The following is a 17,870-nucleotide window of genomic DNA, read 5'->3' as shown; positions in this document are numbered from 1 at the left end:
TAATACTAAAATAAACTTGTCCTTCGTTTTCAACCTCCTCGTAAACAAGGGCACCAAGGTTTTCCAACACTTTCGGCAAATATGGATTTACGAGGCCTGGATCGTAACCTTGAAAAAAGAGGAGTAACAAAAATTACAAGAACAATTTAATCGCTTAATGTTAAATCAAAACGATGCAAGAAACTGATTTAGAGTGACATACCATTGCATACAATATGAAGTACATCTTCAGTAGAGAGGAAGTAAAAGCGAGGAAATTTCTGGCGACGTCGTTCAAGATGATTTAAAAGAGATTTCCAACACTGCTGAAGATTCATGTTCAGCTTCTCTAGTTTGGCTTGAATGTCTGTAGGAAATTAATAAATATGAAGTAACAATACGACGTTGTTAGGAGTGTTTCGCTTACAGTGTAAAATACTTTTGCCTTTACATCATACATACTGTTCCCAAAAGGATAGCAAAAACAGTTTCATGAGGGAAAGAGGAAGAGATACAATTTGGTTGTAGCAGATTTGTTATTCTCCACCAGTATCGCAGAGGTCAGTGGTTCGAATCCCGTACAGGCCTGATTTTTTTTTTTTCAGCTCTGATTTTCGCTATTGCATAAATAGCGCTCTCTACTGCGAGGATCGTACACCATACGTAGATTTGTTATTGTCTTCCACTAAACATCCATAGTGAAGTAGAAATTATTATTTGACAAGGAAGCTTGAAAAACTGGTTGAAGTAGAAAGAACCTACCAAATATTCTCTCTAACGGGTTAACCTTTACTTGCACAATAATCCAAGTTTGTTCGCGAAAGATACTGCTCAACTTCTGAAATTGTTATCTTAAAAACCTCTTGTCGTTTGGAATTCCATCTGCCTATGATATGTGTAACCAATAAATGATCATAGTCTATCTAACCTCATGGGAACAAAAACGTGTAAGTAGCAACAATGGTATTACCACCAGGCTGAGGAACGATTTATTACAGCCGTTGACTTACTTATCCTTGAGCACGCCTGTAACACGTTTGGATTTTTCTCAGTGACCTTCATCAAAATTCTGAAGTCGCGATTCACAGCAGAAAACAGGTTCGTTTCATGAGGCATAGCAATGCGAAGATCCAAACTGGAGAAGACCTACATGGAAAAACACCTACGTTAGAAGTGTACTGGGCACTTGGCTAACAAGAGACGAGTTGCATTTAAGCAATTGCGGAAAAGAAGCCAGAAAAAAAGGGTGACGGATTTGAATTCCGTCGAGGCCTGAAGCCTATAACTGTAAAGGGGCCTGAAAAGACTAGAAATCAAGAAGACAAGTGCCATTCAGGGCTGCTTTTAGCAGTTGTATTCAATATGACAGGAAAAAACTTTTCTCAGTACTCTTTTTTTAAAAGGTGGCCCTAATTCCTAATTCATGCCCTACAACAGAACAGATGGACACGGCACTTTTAAGGAATTACACGCCTCTTTTATTGCAAAACTTCAAATGTTGCAAAATACGGCGATTAAAAAGGAATTTACCCACTTAGTTTTATGCTATTCAGAGTTAATAAAATTTGTTAGTTGATACGTAGAAACTTATACTTACATCCTCAAGTTCTATCCACTTTTCCTGTACTTCAAGCCAAACACTCAACACAGCCTCTATTGTCTGCAGTCGCTTCTGCCATTTCATGATGTCGTCTGCAAACGAGCCAGCGGCACTACCACTGAGCATGCTCTGAAGGGCCACCTGCACAAAACGGAAGAAAAACATGTCACTTATTCTTATACTTTCACTGTCAAGGGATTTAGTCCAATCACTAATTCTAAATTGGATGATGACAACCAGTAACCTAACATCCGTTTACATGAAAAATGTAGAACAGATATCACCATACACAAAATACCTGATGATCCTCGAGTTCTTCAAAAACTGGTTCACACTTATCCAGTAAACAAATTGGGCCTGTGTCCTGTGGAGATCGCATTTGGTGTAAGGAAATAGAAACTATGAAGTACTGCATTTTGAACAGGTTGTAACTTAAGTCAAAATAAAGGTCCTTTCAAATTTGTAAAAAGGTAAAAAGACTTTTGTACTCAGTGCAGGTGGATAATGATTAAATGTATGTCCCGAGAAAGCACAAACTAAAACTACAGCGGACGATTCAAAATACTCTTCTTTGATTGTTTGTGTACTGTAGCGCCCCCTTACACTCCTTATGGGGACTCTCACAGACTCTCTTACTAAGTCTTCTACAAACTAAAATCTTCCTGGCATCGTCACCTGAGTCAAATTCACGAGGGAGTGAGAGAAAGTAGCTGATCCAGCAATAGACGTCCTCCTTGTCTTGTGGCTTCCACCAGCTCCATCCTTGACGCTGAAGCCTCCTCCGCTGCCGTGACTCGTCACTGATACTCGACTGGACAGACCGCGGGGAGCATGCATGTTCATCTCTGAGTCATTACCGAACTCGCTGCCAGGTGTCTGGTGAAGCAATCCATCATCGAACATACATGAATGCTCACACTGAATATTAATTTTCAACCGCCGTTGTTGCTGCTATAAATACTGTTCCTATCCGCGAACAAGAAGCGATAAAAACAAACTTTTGGGTATATTTTTTCGTTTCTGTTTACAGAGAGGAAGTTCTACTTTTCCAGAATTCTCATCGCAAACTGAAACCTTGAATTCTATCTCCATTCCAAGATGCCAAAAAAAATTGCAAAGGAGTTTATGGAAGAAAGCAACGCAATCGCGCCCAAAAATGGAGAGTTCTGTTCTGTTATGCAAAGAGTACCAAATCTAAAGACAGAAATCAAGAAAAACGTCACTAAATCTGTAACTAACATAGGATAAACAACATCTGGGTCACCACTGTGGAGTCGAGCCTAGGACCCTCTGATCTGCGCTTCGTCGCCATATTTACCTCTTGAGTGCCTGCAGCAGCCGATGAGGGGCCCTTCATCCTGGTGTGCACCCTGAGCTCAAAGATCTTACTCAGCCAGACTTCCTCGTACGTCTTCAGTGAACTCTCAATAGCCACATCTTTTGCGGCCCTTTGAATTATGGACCGAACCTCTTCAGCATGGTCTACAAATAACAACAAACAAACACATACATTTTGAATTCAATTCTTTCAATGGCTGCCAAAACACCTCAGAAATCTATTATTCTAACTGAGTTTTAAGTTATCGTTAGACAAAGTAAAACATTGACAGACAAGCATGAAATGATAGCAGCAAAGCACTGATTCAGTTTGCTTAAGTAGTGGATAGTGCTGATGATAGAGACTGTTTTATATTTCTAATGTTAGCGCTCTCTCTTAGAGAATAAGTTCATGGAAATTTGGAAATATTTCTGCAACATGTAGAAACACTCTTGGACATAGCAAGGCTACACAATATTGGTTCATTAAGAAAGAAAAAGACAAAAAAGCATTAAAAAAACTTAGAAAGAACAAGGAAGGCTAGAGATGGAAGAGATTGAAAGGGATTGTGATTAAACATTGACATCTATTTTTCACGATGCACCAACAATGACCTATTCCTTGAATCAATAAAGATCACTTCACTCTAATAAGTAAAGAGTTTTAGATCTGACTACGAGTACAACTACAACTACGAAGTTTCTTCCCTAGGGGTAGTGCGCATGCTTCGCGACGTGACAAGTCACGCAAACCCTGAAAAAGTCATAGCTCTTCCGTCACTAACTACGAGATTTTCTGGAAATATCGTAAACTTGTCTTTTCAGATACAACTTTTTCAGAAATATAAAAAAAACCACAGAGAAGGTACAGCTGTATATTCAGCAAGGCCTTATGTCGATTTGTGAAGTGTTTTCCTAGTTCTGAAAAAGCTACGCTTTTGTGTGTTACAACGTGTTCACTTAAAGTTACAAATTCGTCACGGCTGACGACGACTACGAAGGACTAGTGCCTCTCTACTCCCGGCCAAAACTCGTATTCGTAGTCGTACTAGCAGTCAGATCATAGTCAACAGCTCTCTGACAACTCCTTACTGTGTAGCCCCAGCTCCAGGAGCTGTCCCAAGGTCATTCTCGTCAGTCCTTCATTACTGATCTGCACAGCTCCTCCTGTTACTCGTAACAGTTGCTTCCAGTGACGAGGCCGCATGGCTGAGCGACTGAGATCATCAATGATTGGTAGGCAAGCCTAAGAAAAACAGGCACAAGAGAAATTCTACACTTAGAGCAAGATAATTTCCAACTTTATTTTCAACATCAAATCTAAGCCCATCGTAGATAGCTTCATTTCACAGTTTTAACTTTTCATAACGAATTGCTAGCTTTTCGCCTTTATTTCGGTGGGAAAATGAGGGCACTTCACTTTAATACTGCTAAGATGTCACCGATGACAATTTGCTCCTAAAAGTTCCCTTGATACGAGTTCACCCAGCAACTACATTTACTAGCGAAAGTGACTCTTTAAACACGCATGACGTTCCGAGAAGAATTTGATTTTTTGGTCACAGCCGCATGAATCAAGGCAAAAGATCCAACCTAATCGATTCTGACAATTTTTTTTCAGGGATGCACAGCACATAGATACATAGTTCAAAAGCTTCGAGCCCTTAACGTTCTTAGAGGGAGCTTCTTCAATACCTGGATATCAAGGATAGCATGATGCATGCCAACAAACACGTCCCACCCATGCGCCTCAAACGGCAGAGCTGTGACGACATCAATTTGCGCCTCAGTGGCTTTCTTCATAAGCTTTGTGTTGATTCGCTGCCAACGGCCTCGTTTCCATTCCGTGTGTTGTTCCTGCACTGCCCGCCACGTGTTCCAAACCTCGCGTAAACATTCCAAGTCAGAGCGGAGTCTGGGGAAGGTGAGTTTATTTGTTTGGTCCTTGTTAGTTGAGCATGATGGCAATAAAAGGGTTTCTTAAGAATAAATCACAGATTGAAAAATTAACTGCCATGCTATTGACGCAACTTACCGGGGAAGAACAGAGAAGTTAACAACAGTCTTTTCAAACAATTCTTGAAGCTCAATCAGGTCCTGTTCATAAACAAGGGCCACGTTAGTTTATTTAATCATATATCTTATAGATTTGAAATGTTTAAACAGGCTGGCCCAGTTCAGCTTTTAAAGCTGAAAAAAAAATGGACACTCGTTTAAACAGTCCGACAAGGCCAGACTACAACACCGGAAGCTACGTTCCTTGTCCTTGAAAAGAGCAACTGGGTTCTTTAACGTCCCGCGCGAACCAGTACAGAGAAGATACGGGAATCGGGCCTACGGTTTATCGTCGTTATCAGAGAGGACTAGAATGTCTAACCATTTGCGGATATCATCTCCTCAGTCATTTCATGACCCTTAGTGTTGGTTTGGTCAGTTATTTCACGACCCTGAGTGTTGGTCTGGTCAGGGGCTTGAAACTTCAACCTTCAGCATTGCAGGACATTGGTTATAACTAGTATTGAACCGCATTTATTGGAAGATATTGCAGCACAACAGTTCCGCGCTGTACACCCTAACCAGGCGGCAGTTTAACGACCACCACACCGAAATAAACAAATAATAAGTAGGATGTTTATGTTATTGTGTCATAATCAGTATTAGTGAAAGTGAAAGGCTGAAAAATGTTACGTCGCCCAGTTCCAACTTGGCGTATAAATAGTGAAACAACAAAGTCACAGAATAGAATCATGTATCATGAAATAAACTAATGACACAAAATTTTCTGTTTCGAGTTCGATGAGCTCATATTCAGCTTATTCGATACTGCTGGTGTTACCTAGTACAACGTTTTGTTACACACCTGTGGGGCAAATCACACTTTTACAGAAGGTAAGGTGAGAACTGAATTAGTTAATAAGAATCTAGTGCAGTGAATGAGGTAGGCGGGTATTGACTAAATATGCAAACATACGAAAGAGTGAGAAAAATAGATCGTTCTTAATTACTCGTGACTAACGCGAGCGAAAGAAAAACATTGCCTTTCCTTCCGAGGATTTGAATCTAAGACTTTCAGATATTACGATCTGAAACTCTCCCTCATGTAGCCATAGATTTTTTCTCTTAAATGAGCCTGGGTACATACAAGACATCATCCTAAGCTGCATACTGCTAAAATCATCATATATGTTGAAAGTGTCATGACTGAAAATACTTAACGAAAGAGAGTAAAATTCGAACTCCATCGTGACAAATGAAAAAAGATAATCCAAAAAAATTATCATACCAGTTTAAACGACAATGCCGACATTCAGATTATCATAACAGACTTTGAGGTAGCTGATTTATCTCAGTGCCCACGAGGAGCTATGAAACTACAACATTACTGATTCCAGTATCATGTGCACCGCTAATCTTATATGAACCATAATATATGGCCTCGCTTACTGCATCCCAACGCATTAAAAATCTCGGGGGATCAACGAGAGGGAGGGACTCAGATTTCTTTTTCACAGTCCTAGCTTACAGACAACTCGTTCAGTAACAATTTATTCATAAAATTCCTGTAAGATACACCGAGGGTTTCTAAGATGCAAGGAATACACAGATAGTAAAACAACTGAATAACTTCAGCGGAAACGATTTGAATCTCCTTTCCTTTAGTTACGACGAGAAGTGAACTATCCTTTTTGGAAAAGAGCTTTACTGGAGTTTCATTGCAAGCTCTCTTGGGTTAGGAAAGATAGTTAGAAATATGTAGCACATCTTAATCGAAAGATGGAAAAACTGTGAAAAAAATATACTAAAAGACCACTATATTGTTGATAGGATGTTGTTTAGCTTTACGTCTCCCTCCAGTAAAGAACACGTGTAGATTGTTCTCACAGAGTAGATGTCAATGCAACTGATTCAGCCAAAAAAATTGTAATCGTTGAAAACCGAGAAAGTTATCTCGTAAGGGAAGTATTTTGATGTAACACCAAATTCTCTTTCCATGTGAGAGGCAGTCAGCGAATGAAAACATCAGATAGATGGACGTCTGTTTAATCTTGCTCAAGAATCGATTACGTGCGAACGAACCCATATTTTTAATTTCGTAAATCAGTATCATTCTCATGTTCGGAGAGAACAGATTTTATCATTCCAAAACTGATTGTGTTAGAATGAGATTTACAGCGCCATTGAATTTCACTGGAGACTTTTCACTTTTGACTGCAAACATATTTGGCGGAGGATTGGCGGGAGTTATTTACAAGAAAAAAGTTCACCCTTATTATTTTTAGAACATTTATGAAGTCGTAACGGTGAAAGCGAAAAAGTAACATTTGGAAAAAACGTAACGCATTTTCATGAAAGATGATGGAAAAATATCTTTCATGTAAGCTGCACTGATCGATATCGCCAATCAGCTGCTGACACGTCACTCACCTTTCGCGCCACTTTGTCAGGTTCATGAATAAATTGCAAATTTTCATTCCTTGATAAAGTGGCCTTTCTTATCAATAAAGACCTATCGTGCTTACATAGTAAGCAAAATAATACATGGTGGCTTGTGGATATGGAATTAATCTCTCGTTATCATCTCGATATCTCACGAGAGAGCGCAGCGAACGAGTGATTTATCGAGTTAATTACTCTGACCAAGAGAAATTGTATTGGTGAAATACAACTCACGGTATAAAATCATCCTTTTCGATTCAATGTAAGTCCTGCTCTAGGGAGAAAAAGAATTTCACGGATTGCGAGTGTTTTGCGCTGAAAGGGAAATAGCTGAATTTAAATCGCAGAATGAATCAATCGTCATCCAGAAAAATGTAGAAAAAAATAAAGGCAAAAAATGAAAAACAAAGAAAAAGCACATTGACTTTCTTAAGATAGCACAGCAATTTCGTACACGAAAACGAAGTCTGCGCGCGTTTTAATTTCCTTAACCCCTTAACTCTCAGAAATGATTAACATGTAAATTCTCCCTATAATATTCATACATTATCCATCACACAGGTAGTGAGCATTCTCAAACTTATCAGGTAGAACTTGTTATCTTGATCTATAACCAAATTCACGTACGTAATTTAAAAGGAAACATGTAGCGGCAAGAGGGAAGAATCAGCAATCAAATCTTGGGAGTTAAAAGCTTGAACTGCACGTGATCAGTATGCGGCAGAATGGCGTGTGAGCACGTGACAGAGCTATATTACGCGCTTCATTTATTTTAGCTCTTGTCGACATCAAAATCACCCAATATTTCTCGAAAATGAAACGAAGTGTGAAACAAAGCCTTCAGGTTAAAGAGAAGAAAAAAAATACAAAATGCCTACGTTTCTGCTTTCTGTCTAAAAGATCGCGGCAACAGTTTTGATTTCGCGACATTCACGATCTATAATGATAATAACGGTAATGCAGTTGTCGATGAAATTCAAGCATTTTTTTCTGTTTCGAAACCATGACATCTTCATCGCACGCAGTCAGTGTACCATTTATATTTCTACATGTAAAGATGTCAATGTCGTCACCAGACCCAGATTTATCAACATGACGGTTTTACTTTCCATGCAAGGCTTTTGTTTACATCAACGAACATTTCTAAGGCTGAACTCAAGATGTTTTAGAGGAAATAGTCCTTGTAATGAGAAATTGTTACATTCTTTTGTCCAAAGTTAAAGTGGTTTTTGGGCGAGCTGAGTTTTCGGTGCAGCAGATCTTTATATTCAGTGCTCTAAAAATGTGTTTCAAAATTACCTTTGATTCAAATTTGCAATCAATATCATGATCTACATAATAAACAAGATGATATACGTTCGTTTTTTAATACGAATTTAACTAAAGAAACTAGAGGTATTATCTGCACTTGATGGTAAATCAAAATTCGTATCTATGTGCGGCTACGTAGCACCACCTTTATGTGCATTACTGACCAAGTGTGAGTTAAAGAAGGCTGCGTGTTGGCTAAGGTACCTTCACTCTATTTTAAGAACCGAGACAAAAGCCTCGTCAATAAAGGATTTATTACATGAAAAATAAAAAAAAATATCTACATGCCCCATTTTAAGAACCGAGACGTTCGTCAATAAAGGATTTATTACATGAAAAAAAAAACAAATATCTACATGCCCCATGGAATTACTAAATGAATCTGCTTGTCTCGTCGTGATTTTGTTTGTTTTTACTAAAGACTTATCTGTGACTCCGTTGTAGCCAAAACTGCCAAAAATAATCTTTTATTCATGTGACAAAATATTTGTTTAGTTACGACATTTTCTTTTTTCTGCGTGATCTAAGCAGGGATCAAGACAACAAATTTTGTCCCCTAGAACAACAAAGAAACAGAAGGAATATTTGTGAATAACGTGATATAAAGCCAATAAAAGTGAAATTTTTACCTCAGAAACCCCAATGAAGACGAATACGAGCAATTATTTTGATGTAAACTAGAGGCTATCGTGCTTCAAATTTTTTTGAAACGCACAGAAAAATATGAATACGAATAAAAATTGTTGTAAAGCAAAACTTTTATTCTTGCTATTCTCAAGCATGTAGAAATCATCGATTGGAAAATAGAGAGATTCAGAGGATGACAGTTTAACAGGTACAAATCCATTTTTATTTTGGAATTTATGACAGCTGTTTAGAGCTCATGTTATTTATGGTAGCGCGTAATCCTATGTTTCTACCCCCCCTGACAACTGAATTAAAAGTATATATAATTTCAGTAAATTCTCCTAGTTTAATGTTGTCAGATCTGAAAATATTTCACTTATATTACGATAGCAAATTTTTATTGGTCTCTCTCGTTTGCTTCACCTCTGAATAGTCTGCGCGCGCATGTAACTTCTCCTGTAATATCCGAGCGCAGCTCGGTCCGTAAAAAAAAGACCGAGGGCCGATATTCTTCCAGTACGGTCCCGAGCGAGCTTGGTTAATAAGAGATTTATTATACGACTAAACGGTTCAAGGGAACGGAAGTGCGGTATCATTCGGGACAGTACCCGGTCCAATACTGAGAGAATATTGACCAGCAATAGAGCATATTGATTGGTTGATTTTAGTTATTGGCCCTCTGACTGCCCGAGTCGTGTAATAAAACTTGTTATCTTGATCTAAAACCAAATTCACGCAACTAATTTAAAAGGAAACATGTAGCAGCATGAGGGGAGTATTAACAATTAGGTCTTGGGAGATAAAGCTTTAACTCTACGTGATCATTATGCGGCAGAAGCGCGTGATGAGCACGCGACAAAGCTAGATCACGTGCTGTATTTAATCATAGCTCCCTTCCAGGTCAAAACCAGCCAATATTTCTCGAAAATGAAACGAAGTTTGAAACAAAACCTGAGATTAAAAAAAAAAGGGGAAAAAATACAAAATGCCTGCGTAGATGCACCATGTCTATAGATCGCAGCACCAGTTTTGATTTCGCGAGATCCCTGATCTATAGTAATAGTAACGGTAATATAGTTGTTGAAGACATACCAGAATTTTTTTCTGTTTGGAAACCATGACATCTTCATCGCACACAGTCAGGGTACCATTTATAGCCGTCATTCAAAGATGTCAATGTCGTCACCAAAACCAGATTTATGAACATAACGGTTTTACTTTCCCTGCAAGGCTTTTGTTTACATCTACGAACGTTGTTTTGAAGGAAATAATTCTTATAATGAGAAATTGTTAAATTTTTATGTCCAAAGTTAAAGTGGTTTTCGGGCGAGCTGAGTTTTCGGCGCAGAAGATCTCTGCATTCAGTGCTCTTAATATATGTTCGCTTGTGAATACAACTTTAATTACTCCACTTTAAAATTTCTCTTTGAAGGAGTTAGGGATATGATTTACACTCGATGGCAAATCAAAATTCGTATCCACGTGCCGCTGTGTAATACCACGTTTATGTGCATTACTGACCAATTGTGAGCTTAAGAAGACTGTGTATTGGCCAAGTCTATTCTCTCCATTTTTTAAGAACCGAGACGAAACCTCGGTCAATATAGGATTTATTGCATGAGAAAACAGATATTTACCTGCACCATGGAATTACCAAGTGATACTGCGAGATGTGATTTCCTTTGTTTTTACAAGAGACGTATCTGTGACTCCGTTGTAGTCAAAACTGCCAAAAATAATCCTTGATTCATGTGACAAAAATATTTGTCTGGTTACGACACTACACGAGGTATTTAACCGGTTACAAGAAAATTTTTTTTCTGCATGATTTAAGTAGGAATCAAAATATATTACATTTTGTCCTCTCGGGTAGCCGATCAGAGCACAGGATTCGCCAAATCTTGCTCGCTCGCGGGTCCCACAACTTTAGATCAACAAAGAAGCAGAAGGGATATTTGAATAACGTGATAAAAAAGCCAAAAAAAAAGTGAAATTTTTACCCCAGAAACCACAATGACTACAAATTCTTGATCGCGTATGAAAACGAAACCACGCCAACGTCACGATTAATTACTTTGGTTTTTTAACTCAGATAATGACGTAATCATCTATCCGAGATATAAGTATAGATGTAAAATTCACTTCGTCCATCCTTCGATTCACGTTCACCTTTTCTTAATCCGCTAAATCTTGATCACGTATAGAAACGAAACCTCGCCAACATCACCATTAATTATTTTGGTTTTTCCTTTGAAGGCTTGCCCACATCATTCGAACCTAGCCCGCTATTAATATGGTCTGCAACAGTAACTGAATTTTTGCCTAACAATACGAACTGCGTATCCAAAAGGCGGTTAGTCATGCTATTTCTCACTGGTTTTCAGTTGGAGTTCGGTTTTAGTAGATATACCTTTCGCTAAGTAACGGACTAAATTGGCACATAAGCTTGTTTGTTTACATCGTACGCTGAAAGGTAAAAACGTGGGCTCAGTGAATGCTGATGATGGTGCAGAATCTGGTTCTGAAAGACGAGACCGCCTCACCAGCTAACAGAAATTTCAAAACTATCTCCTTCAAAATTCAACAGCATTCACAACCATGTTTTTATAAATATTTTCAAAGTTCTCCCTAGGTTTGCGATATCACAGAAGGTTTTTTCAGTTGTAGTTTGCTTCCTCCGCCAAATGCTTCTATGTTCTGGCAATAAAAGTCCCTCAATTGGCCTACAAGATTAAGCTATGCAGGAGTCTAACTTTAACGCGCGGTTCCCAATTTGGCTTTAGTTCGTAGTTGATAATATTTCTTGATAGCAAGGGTACTGATGGAAGGTACAACTAGAAATATTTCCCCAGTCCCGAAAAATATACTATTATTCAGTGCCTTTGGATCAAAATGAATTCGAAATGAAAAGGCGAAATTTTCCCCAACAAAGTTGGTAAAGAGCCAGCTATTTCCAGTTATTCATATTTTCTCAATTCCTTCAGAAGAATATTTGTGGGATTTTCGATAGCTTTGTGGGAAATTTTGCACATACACTTTATGAAAAAGTAAGATCTCACACTCACTTCCTTTGGTCGTTAAGTGTTTCTGGATGACTGCATATAAACGCGTTTTTTTTACGTAAAAGGCTCGCAAGGTGTTGGCAGAAATCGTGACGGTCACGTAAACCATAAGTTGCGTTTCGGGTTTGAGTAAGTTTCGCCAATGCTGCCTGCCCCTCACGTGATAAGGTGAAGGTACGAAGAGAAAAAAAGAGTCTTTCTTTCTGTGCTTTTCCATGCCAACTAGGTAGAACTAGGTTTTTAATGAGAACATGAGCATTTTAATTGCGGAGAGCCTTGGGTGATCAGATAAGTTGACGACAACAAACAAACGACCAAATAAAAGTAAAATAACAAGTAAATAAACAAGACACATCTCGCAGAACTCAGTTGTCTGTCACTCTGCAACAATAGCGTGACGGAGGAAACGTTGAGATTCTCGTCTTTTCCTTATAATTGAATATATAAGGGTACGACGTTCTCTTCAAATTACTCTTGTTTGACTCTCCTCTTTTGATTTTTAACCATGTTTTCTAGCGCAGTACAATCAATTCTATTTTATTTCCAGCTATGGCTGAAAGTGACCTCCCAACTACGGAAGAAGAATTAGGGGTGAGAAACGAGCTTCAGAGTTATAGCAATCTCGGCATCGCTTATGACAGTCTTGGACAATACAAAACCGCAATTGAGTACCATCAACATCACCTAGAAATTGCTAAAGAAGTGGGAGACAAGGCCGGAGAGGCAAGAAGTTATGGCAACCTCGGTAACGCTTATCAAGGTCTAGGCCAGTTCAAAACTGCAATCGGGTACCATCAACGTCATTTACAAATTGTTAAAGAAGTGGGAGACAAGGCCGGAGAGGGAAGAGGTTATGGCAATCTAGGCAACGCTTATCAAGGTCTAGGACAGTTCAAAACAGCAATCGGGTACCATCAACGTCATCTAGAAATTGCTAAAGAGGTGGGAGACAAGGACGGAGAGGCAGGAAGTTATGGCAACCTCGGCAACGCTTATCGCAGTCTTGGACTGTTCAAAACAGCAATCGGATACCATCAACGTCATCTAGAAATTGCTAAACAAGTGGGACACAAGGCCGGAGAGGCAAGAAGTTATGGCAACCTCGGCAACGCTTATCAAGGTCTAGGACAGTTCAAAACAGCAATCGGATACCATCAACGTCATCTAGAAATTGCTAAAGAAATGGGTGACAAGGCCGGAGAAGGAAGAAGTTATGGCAATCTCGGCAACGCTTATCAAGGTCTAGGACAGTTCAAAACTGCAATCGGGTACCATCAACGTCATCTAGAAATTGCTAAAGAAGTGGGAGAAAAGGCCGGAGAGGGAAGAAGCTATGCTAATCTCGGCAACGCTTACCAAGGTCTAGGACAGTTCAAAACAGCAATCAGTTACCATCAACGTCACCTAGAAATTGCAAAAGAAGTGGGAGACAAGGCCGGAGAGGGAATCAGTTATGGCAATCTGGGCAACGCTTATCAAGGTCTACGACAGTTCAAAACGGCAATTGGGTACCACCAACGTCATCTAGAAATTGCTAAAGAAGTGGGAGACAAGGCCGGAGAAGGAGGAAGTTACGGCAATCTCGGCAACGCTTATCAAGGTCTAGGACAGTTCAAAACAGCAATCGGATACTATCAACGCCATCTAGAAATTGCTAAAGAAGTGGGAGACAAAGCCAGAGAGGGAAGAGGTTATGGCAATCTCGGAAACGCTTATCACGTTCTGGGACAGTTCAAAACAGCAATCGGGTACCATCAACGTCATCTAGAAATTGCTAAAGAAGTAGGAGACAAGGCCGGAGAGGGAAAAGGTTATGGCAGTCTCGGCATCGCTTATCGCAGTCTAGGACAGTTCAAAACAGCAATCGAGTACCATCAACGTCATCTAGAAATTGCTAAAGAAGTGGGTGACAAGGCCGGAGAGGGAAAAAGCTATTGCCTTCTTGGTAGCATTCGTCTCAGTCAGCGAGAGTTTAAAGCAGCCATCGAGTGTAATGAACGCCATCTTGAAATTGCTAAAGAAGTAGGAGACAAGACGGGAGAGGCATGCTCACTCTGTTCGCTTGGTATAAGTTTTGAGTGCCTAGGAAATGTTTCGAAGGCGTTTGTCTGCTTTCAGTCGAGTGTAGAGGTGTGTGATGATATCAGGGCCAGTCTTCAACTCAACGATGAGTGGAAGATTTGTTATCGTAATCAACACCAAACGGCGTACAAAGGTTTGTGGCGTACAAATCTAAAGCAAGGTAACGTCATAGAGGCTCTTCTTGCCGCAGAAAAAGGACGTGCTCAATCTCTAAGAGATCTCATGAGCACAAGATATCAGTCTAGTGATTCTTTAACGAACAGCACTTCGTGTGTTTCTCTGAGTTGTGTTCCATCAAGCACAGTTTTCATAGCTACAAATGGTCCTTACGTTTACTTCTGGGTTCTCCTCACCAAAGATAATATCCAGATGAGAAAGGTACATGTAAATAATTTCAAGTATGAGGATGAATTGAACTTTTTTATTAAGCACCTGAACAAAATCGCTCTTGAGGAGATTGGTGCAAGAGCTACTGTTACATGCGAAAATCCTTCGCTTGATTCGCCGAAACGGGAGGAAGTGGCAAACGATGTAATCCCAATTAATGTGTGGTACTCGAAATCTAGGGCTTTACAGAAGCTTTATGACATCATCGTTACTCCCATTGCTGATTTGATCGAAGGTAAAGAGCTTACATTTGTTCCTGAGGGGCCATTTTGTCTTGTACCTTATGTAGCATTGGAGGACTCGAAGTCAACTTATCTCAGTGATTCTTTCAGAATTCGTGTGCTTCCGTCCTTGACGACCTTGCAATTGATTCATGATTGCCCAGCTCAATTCCACATGACGACTGGCACATTGCTTGTTGGTGACCCATGTTTCAAAGATATCATCTATCAGGGAAGACGTTTGCAGCAACTTCCAGGAGCACGGAAAGAGGTGGAGATGATCGGACGTATCCTAAATATCGCCCCTCTCACTGGAGAAATGGCAACAAAAGATGAAGTGTTAAAGCGACTGTCATCGGTGGCGTTAGTACACATTGCAGCGCATGGTAAAATGGAGACTGGGGAAATTTTCCTGGCACCAAACACCAAAAGAGAAAACCCACAACCTCAAGAGAAAGACTACTTAATGAAGATGAAAGATGTGGTAGAATCTGGGCTGCGAGCACGACTTGTTGTATTAAGTTGTTGTCACACCGCTCGTGGGGAGGTTATGGCTGAGGGTGTGGTAAGCATCGCGCGAGCACTTTTGGGTGCTGGTGCTAGATCTGTTGTGGTAACCTTGTGGGCGATTGACGACGAGGGAACCCTGGAGTTCATGAGTTTCTTCTACGATGCGCTTGCTAAAGGAAAGAGGACAAGTGAAGCTCTCAATCACGCCATAAAGTGCATGAAAGAAATTAAAGTGTTCAAGGAGGTGAAGTACTGGGCACCATTTGTACTCATTGGTGATGACGTCAGCCTGGATTTCAAGGACATTTAGATGCTGAAGCAAGTAACAGTTCTGTTCATAATTTTTGCTCCCCATAAAGTTGAAAAATTAACTTTAAATCATAATTAATTGTTTATGTTTGAGCAATGATACTTTTGCTACTATTTTAACCGGATTAAAAATTACTTTCTTTCGCTCCAGCAAATTGAGATGCAATACAATAGAGTGGACAAATCTACGATGACAACAACCTTTTAAGAAAAGAGTAAAAAAAGGAAATATCCTATATGAAAATCTTGTTGTGCAGTTAATCTTTTCATATCTTAGGAAAACTGTTTTAGCAACTCAACGATCTTCTCTAAATGTAGATTCTTTTATTTTACAGCTGAGGCAGTGAGTATTGAAATCTTGGGAAGTCTGCAGTTACCCATTAACGTTGATGACATCTTTGTCCAGAGACTTGTTTGCAAAGCAGGGAGAACCACATGACGGCCGATGTCAAATTCAACGTGAGCCAATAAGGATTTTCATTGACTCGAAAAGTTGACTTTTCATTTGTCTGAACTGCTCTTACGAGCTTGTAGATTTTTGGACACTTATAAGGAGAAGAACTTTTAGGTGCTTCGATCGTTGATATTTTGCTCAAACTAATTCCTATACATAATTTTTTCATGAGACGTTTTGAAATTATCACGATTAGCTATATAAAGTTACTTTTTTATCGGACATGAATTCAGTAGTAATCTATTAACAAGATTTCGGGCGTAAAATTTACGTCGAAGTTGAAACGTCTTCAAAACATTTCCAGAGTTTTTTTACAGACTTTTTTTCTCAATCAGTTTTTTTCTCTTGAGTGATTTAACGCTATTACAGCCATATGCATGTAGAGAGAATTTCCACTGAACTTGGAGAATAATCAGTAGTCCGATTGCTCGATTATCTTAGTTTATGTCGGATGGAAATTGTGGTTAACGGTTCCAGGAATTTTACCTTGTCATTGCTCAACAAAAGTTATTTTAATTTCCGGAAAAATAACAGATTTTTTACCTTTATGGCCAGAAGTTAGTCTTGGGATTAAATTTTTTCTCCGTTACGTTTGAATGTGATAAAGTGTGTTTTTGTATTAGCATTTCGACCTATTTCTAGGATGCTGTTTAAACTAATCGGCAAGACGAGAATTTTTTTTTAATTTGTATTACTGACCAGCTTCAAATTGTGCATGCTACAAAGCATCGAAAGGAGCTCAGAAACAGCGAGGAAGTTGGAGCCGAGTGATTTTATTTAGTCACTTCAACTAGACTGTTTACCTACTGTATGAGTACAATAAAGAAACGTTTGTAAAAAAAAAAAATGAGACAAATCGTTGGACATTTTGTTGGAAGGGAAGGGAAGGGAAGGGAAAGTCAGTTACAAAATAAAAATAGTCTCTGGCAACCTGCGAGCCGCGGAATACACATTGTCCTGGAAAGTAATCGTTCATGCCAATATGTACACTAACATCTCAAAGAAATATCACCTTTGTTCAACCGAAAAGTACTTCATTATACGGAAACCGGATCTATGTAAATTGAACAAAAGAAACGAGCTGGCAACTGCATGCTCGCATAAGGCCTTTTTGTTTTTAACATTCGAAGAGAGAACATCTCGAAACAGAACTGTAATGTAAATGCAATCGAGTTAACATCTCTTCAACTCATCATTACTACTGTGTGTGTGTGTGTGTGTGTGTGTGTGTGTGTGTGTGTGTGTGTGTGTGTGTGTCAGTGCAGTGCTGATTCTAGGATGGGGGTGAAGCTATAAAACTACCCCAAATGATTCCACATTTGTGGTACCATTTATGCCAAGCCACAGTGCTCAAACTAGAAACTAGTGAGCCTCGCATATATATACATATATACTAGCGCCTCCAGTTTTAAGAATCTATAGAAAGAAGACCACATCACAGCACTGGGAACTGCGTTTCCTACACTTTTTGTGAGAAGTGCAATGATTCTTTAACGTTCCCTGTTAACCAGCACAGAGAGATGCAAGAGACGTGGCCTGCGGTTTATCATCCTCTTCCGAGACGACTGGAATTT

General features: G+C 39.4%; 2 protein-coding genes across 2 annotated transcripts in view; one reads left to right on the top strand and one right to left on the bottom strand.

Moving 5' to 3' along the window:
* The window catches only part of LOC111339840 (uncharacterized), a 72,850-nt gene that overhangs the window by 34,821 nt on the left and 20,159 nt on the right, over window positions 1-17,870 (bottom strand). Inside the window, exons 28-37 of the mRNA XM_088728981.1 lie at window positions 4,932-4,993; window positions 4,592-4,811; window positions 3,989-4,142; window positions 2,898-3,061; window positions 2,255-2,455; window positions 1,878-1,943; window positions 1,577-1,720; window positions 990-1,125; window positions 203-346; window positions 1-108 (exon numbers count right to left, since the gene is read on the bottom strand). The exon at window positions 1-108 is cut by the window's left edge and continues 44 nt beyond it. Coding sequence (XP_088585107.1) covers window positions 1-108; window positions 203-346; window positions 990-1,125; window positions 1,577-1,720; window positions 1,878-1,943; window positions 2,255-2,455; window positions 2,898-3,061; window positions 3,989-4,142; window positions 4,592-4,811; window positions 4,932-4,993 — 1,399 coding nt within the window. The remainder of the gene's footprint in view (window positions 109-202; window positions 347-989; window positions 1,126-1,576; window positions 1,721-1,877; window positions 1,944-2,254; window positions 2,456-2,897; window positions 3,062-3,988; window positions 4,143-4,591; window positions 4,812-4,931; window positions 4,994-17,870) is intronic.
* LOC148727170 (uncharacterized) lies at window positions 5,686-17,143 on the top strand. Its single transcript, XM_088728983.1, has 3 exons — window positions 5,686-5,785; window positions 12,881-15,851; window positions 16,178-17,143. Exon 2 carries the CDS (start codon window positions 12,883-12,885, stop codon window positions 15,841-15,843), a length of 2,961 nt encoding a protein of 986 aa, XP_088585109.1. The 5' UTR covers window positions 5,686-5,785; window positions 12,881-12,882; the 3' UTR covers window positions 15,844-15,851; window positions 16,178-17,143.

Source organism: Stylophora pistillata, chromosome 7, assembly GCF_964205215.1.
Source record: "Stylophora pistillata chromosome 7, jaStyPist1.2, whole genome shotgun sequence".
In the NCBI taxonomy this organism is placed as follows: domain Eukaryota; kingdom Metazoa; phylum Cnidaria; class Anthozoa; order Scleractinia; family Pocilloporidae; genus Stylophora; species Stylophora pistillata.
Note: the sequence above shows the minus strand (reverse complement) of the source record. Positions and strands in the feature narration are given on the sequence as shown.